General features: G+C 45.3%; 1 protein-coding gene across 1 annotated transcript in view; it reads left to right on the top strand.

The window, feature by feature from the left end:
• ube2g2 (ubiquitin-conjugating enzyme E2G 2 (UBC7 homolog, yeast)) overlaps positions 1-4,711 on the top strand; it is a 13,812-nt gene extending 9,101 nt beyond the window's left edge. The window contains exons 4-6 of the mRNA XM_088083827.1: positions 1-78; positions 2,228-2,368; positions 2,728-4,711. The exon at positions 1-78 is cut by the window's left edge and continues 41 nt beyond it. Coding sequence (XP_087939953.1) covers positions 1-78; positions 2,228-2,368; positions 2,728-2,840 — 332 coding nt within the window. The 3' untranslated portion in view covers positions 2,841-4,711. The remainder of the gene's footprint in view (positions 79-2,227; positions 2,369-2,727) is intronic.
• The last annotated feature ends 515 nt before the right edge of the window (positions 4,712-5,226 follow it).

Here is a 5,226-nt window from a genome sequence, read left to right as displayed (position 1 = left end):
CCGTCCTCAGCTTCCCCTCTGATTATCCTCTCAGTCCTCCAAAGATGAGGTTCACCTGCGACATGTTCCACCCCAACAGTACGTCCCGTGTTTTATTTATTGTATGTATGTTTTGTTTACTGATCTCTTCGTGTAGTGATCAGCAGAACTTCACATGTTCGGCTTCAGAATCAGTCCTGTGGCGTCTCGGTAGCAGCAGAAGCCTGCTGAGCCTCTGTGTTGGTCTCTAAACCGTCATTTGACCTGTTGGGACACGCCGTGCTGTTAGCATGTTGTTAGCGTGCTATCATTAGCGCCGTGATTAGTGGCCTGCAGCCTGAGCCATGATGTCACAGCAGGGAGACGGTCTGAGCACGCTCCGCTCTGATTAGAGGACGGGGTGCTGGCGGGCGACCCGTCATCATCATCATCATCATCATCATCATCATCATCATCATCATCATCATCATCATCATCACCACCACCACCATCATCACGCCCGCATGGCCCCGAGCTGAACTTCCTGCTGCTGCAACTGCAGCGTCTGATCCCGCATCAACAAACAGCCGCAGAGCCGCACACACACGACACGTCTGACTGCAGAAACAGTCTTCATCATCATCATCATCATCACCTTCATCCTGACATTCTGAAGCTTTTATTGAGCAGAAAGATAACTGATGTCGACGGTTTGATTCCTGCCGAATCAGCAGCTGTTCAGACCTGTAGCGCCGCCATGACAGGAGCCAACAGGAAACACTGGTAACAGCCCGACGACTCGCCGCCGATGAACCAGATTCTGTGATAATCTCTGCTCTCCTGCCTCACCTGACGGAAACACTCGCGCACGCTGAGACTTCGGAGAGTGTGAAAACTCTCTGAGACGACAGACGGATTCAGCGTCTTTGTGTCCGAACGTCTAAAAAAGTCTCTTTTCAGAGAGTTCAGAAAAAGTCTCAGAAACCGTCTTTGCAGTCTGAAGAGGAGCGCCAGGAAACAAACGTCTCCACTTTCAACCGAAAAGATTCAGTCAGCGCACGAAAAAAACATTCGACCAAAAACTCTTCTTGGTCTTAACTTTCGATATCAGATTGTCGACATTTGCAAAAAGAAGTAATTTGATTTCACTCGAAACAGAAAAAAATCAACTTTTAACAAAAAATATATTTAACTGTGAAAAAAGAGGAGAAATTTCAACTATTGAACACACAAAAAACCATCATCATCTTCTCCAGGTGCCCTGACCAATTCATGCTGAACACACATCAAGCTCCACGCTAACGCCTCCTCTTCCCTCCTCCTCCTCTCTCCTCCTCTTTCTCCTCCTCTCTCCTCCTCCCCCTCTCTCCTCCTCTCTCCTCCCCCTCCTCCTCCTCCTCCTCCCTCCTCCTCTTTCTCCTCTTCTCTCCTCCTCCTCTCTCCTCCTCTTTCTCCTCTTCTCTCCTCCTCCTCTCTCCTCCTCTTTCTCCTCTTCTCTCCTCTTCTCTCCTCCTCCTCCTCCTCTCTCCTCCTCCTCTCTCCTCTCTCCTCCTCCTCCTCCTCCTCTCTCCTCTCCCCTCCTCCTCCTCCTCCTCTCTCCTCCTCTTTCTCCTCCTCTCTCCTCCTCCTCCTCCTCCTCCTCTCTCCTCCTCTTTCTCCCTCTTCTCTCCTCCTCCTCCTCCTCCTCTCTCCTCCTCTTTCTCCTCTTCTCTCCTCCTCCTCCTCCTCCTCCCTCCTCCTCTTTCTCCTCCTCTCTCCTCCTCTTTCTCCTCTTCTCTCCTCCTCCTCCTCCTCTCTCCTCCTCCTCTCTCCTCTTCTCTCCTCCTCCTCCTCTCTCCTCCTCTTTCTCCTCTTCTCTCCTCCTCCTCCTCTCTCCTCTCTCCTCCTCTCTTCCCTCCCCCCCCTCTCCCCTCCCCTCTCTCCTCCTCCCCTCTCTCCTCCTCCTCCTCTCCTCTCTCCTCCTCCCCCTCTCTCCTCCTCCCCCTCTCCCCTCCTCCTCCACCTCTCCCCTCCTCTCTCCTCTCCCCTCTCTCCTCCTCCTCCTCCTCCTCCTCCCTCCTCCTCCTCCTCTCTCCTCCTCCTCCTCTCTCCTCCCCCTCTCTCCTCCTCCCCCCCTCTCCTCCTCCTCCCCCTCCCTCCTCCTCTCTCTCCCCTCTCTCCCCCCCCTCCTCCTCCTCCTCTCTCTCCTCCTCTCTCTCTCCTCTCTCCTCCTCCTCCTCCTCTCTCTCCTCCCCCTCCCCCTCTCTCCTCCTCCTCTCTCCTCCTGCAGTCTATCCGGACGGTCGTGTGTGTATCTCGATCCTTCACGCTCCCGGAGACGATCCGATGGGTTACGAGAGCAGTGCGGAGCGCTGGAGTCCGGTTCAGAGTGTGGAGAAGATCCTGCTGTCGGTGGTCAGCATGCTGGCAGGTACAACCACACGCTTAAATTAAAAATCGCCAAAACTTTTAAAAGGAAAAAAAAAAAACAATTTTGTTTTCCTTTTTTAAAAATACTCACCAAATTTTTTACTTTAAAAATTAGTTAAATTTTAATGACAAAAACTGTCCTTTTTTTCTGTAAAAAAAAAAGAGAGGTCAGATTTTTTAAAAGAAAAAAAAATCACCAAAACCTTTTTATTAAAAAAATCACAAAAAAAGTAAAATGGATTCTCCAATTTTCTTTTTCTTTAAAAATTGCAAAAAAGTTTTAAAAGAACAAAAATGGCCCAAATTTCTTAAAGAGACAGTCGATTAAGACTGACACACTGTGGTCTCCTCTCCTCTCAGAGCCGAACGATGAAAGCGGGGCGAACGTGGACGCCTCCAAAATGTGGCGTGAGGACCGAGAGCAGTTCTACAAACTCGCCCAGAAGATCGTACGTAAGTCGCTGGGCCTTTAGAGATGATGTCATCAGCGTGTTTCAGAAACACTCCTCTTTAACAAAAAACTGCAGCATCAACCGAAGGAACATCTGAGCATCTTTCCCCGTCACCATGGAAACCAGTAACTCACACACACACACGCGCAGAGTGCTGCAGAGACGGACCGATCAATAAACTGACGGACGTTTGGATCAACGACACAAACGGCGAGTTACACAGCGTCACATTTCCCGAACGAAGACAAGAGGAGGAGAAGAAAACCACGACATCATCCTCACAGTGACATCATCACCCTCACAGTGACATCATCACCCTCACAGTGACATCATCATCACTGTGTGGACCGCGTCACACCGACGGCAGCAACTTCACATCATCATCATCATCATCGTCATTATTATTATTATGATTAACAACAATAATAATCTGAACACAGAAGTCACGGACACTGAGGACCATCAGCAGCTACAGACAGAAAAACAGTCCAGAATATACAATATGAATACAAACAGTCACCTTTAATTTAGTAAACAGACCAATAAAATCTAAAAACAGCTGCAGAGAAAAATAAAAAGTCAAACAGAAACACAGCTTTTATACTCAACTGAAATTTTTATTTCTTATTCTAGTACACACACACACACACACACACACACACACATATATATATGAGTAAATAAATACATTAAAAGATATATGCAATGTTAAAATGAAATGAATTAAATACAGACTTTTAGGTTGAGGATCATGTTTGGGGGAAACGCTTCAGTTTAAGTGCATCTGATATTTATTTCAAAAGTTCTTTTCACTTTTTCAGAAAAGTTTATTTTTATTTAAAGAGCAGGCGTGACAAATTTCATCACATCACATCAACAAATCTTTAAATCTTTCATTTTATTTTGAAACTCCCATTGCACAAGTTAACAATCAGCTGAGCCTTAAACTTTTCACAATAAAAGTCTTGTTTTTGTGAGAGACTGAAGCATCAGTTCTGTCAGGAACAAAAGATTCATTCAGTCTGCTTCAGTAAAATCACCGAGGATCTTTAACACCTCCAGTTATTGATCATGTGAGTTTCTCTGCTGTTCAACAGTAGAGTGACAGAAAAGCTGCGTTTCACCTGTTTTTACTGATGAAACCAAACATTAACATAAAGTTTGAAGAGTCAACAAACTGCAGAATAGCTTCAGTTTTCAGCAGCAATCCCAAAAAATCCACACTTTTTTTCTCTTGTAATGTGATAAACTGTGTTTTTGGGAGTTTTGCAGGCTGCAGACTTCGCGTGCGTCTGAACACCATTGATACAATGAGAAATATTTGCAAAACAACAAAAACAACAAAAGACGCAGCAGAGTTTTTCGGTAGCGTGACGTCAGAAAACTGATGTCAGCGGCTCTTTAAACTGACGAGAAAAATCCGAATCGGGACGTTTGAATGAATCTTTGCTGTCAAAAGAAACGAAATCAAGGCTCATAAACGTGCTGCGCTCTGACGGAGACAAACGCGTATTTAAAGTCCTCAGCTGATGTTTGACAGTGAGCTGGACAGCCGATCAATCGAACGCGATCATTGACGATGAAGAGGAGCGATGGCGATGTTTCCTGCTGCTGTCGGTGTGACGACGCTCGGCCGCGACCTCTGACCCGTCTGACCGTCTTCAGCTTCTCTCAGTTGGACTTGTTGCACTTTACCAGGAGGACGATTGTCTCCGTCTGTCTCCAGAGGACGCCTTCAGAGGACAAGCTCCTGCTGCTTTAAGCTTGTTATTATATTTTTAAGAAATGGAGCTGGACGCTCTTCGTTTGCTTGTAAAGTCGCGGATGAGACGACGGAGTTTCTTTTAATTTGTCTCTTAATTTGAAAGAAAAATAAACTGAGGGAAGGAAAACACGTGTGTTGATTTTATTGCACTTTATTACATTTTCAGGAAACAAATGCTGCATGTGTTAATATCTAAACACGCAAAAAAAATCATAAAAAATAGGAAAAAATGTTTAATTAAAAAAAACATTTTTCATAATCTTTTTTGGTTTTTACATTTTAATAGATTTTCAGGAAACTAATGTTTCATGTGTCAATATACAAACACACACATACATATCTGAGACAAATCAAAAATGCATTAGAAATGAAACGCACAGAAGTACCAAAAGTAAAAGTACTTATTTTGCAAATCTGCATCAGTGAATAATACTAACAGCTGTGAGTGACAGCAGCAGCTGAGGCTCATGGGTATTGTAGTATTCAGTTTAAATTCTTCACCGAGTGGTTTGTAGAAAAATGTGAGAACATAAAGACAGCAGAGAGGCACACCTGAGTCTGTACCTGTTCAGTGTGTGTGTGTGTGTGTGTGTGTGTGTGTGTGTGTGTGTTTTGAGCAGCAGCTTCCTGTCTCAACCTGCC

Source organism: Plectropomus leopardus, chromosome 10 (genome assembly GCF_026936395.1).
Source record: "Plectropomus leopardus strain MGB_pleo_1.0 chromosome 10, ASM2693639v1, whole genome shotgun sequence".
Classification (NCBI taxonomy): Eukaryota; Metazoa; Chordata; class Actinopteri; order Perciformes; family Serranidae; genus Plectropomus; species Plectropomus leopardus.
The sequence above is the reverse complement of the archived record's forward strand: the minus strand, read 5'-3'. Positions and strand labels throughout refer to the sequence as shown.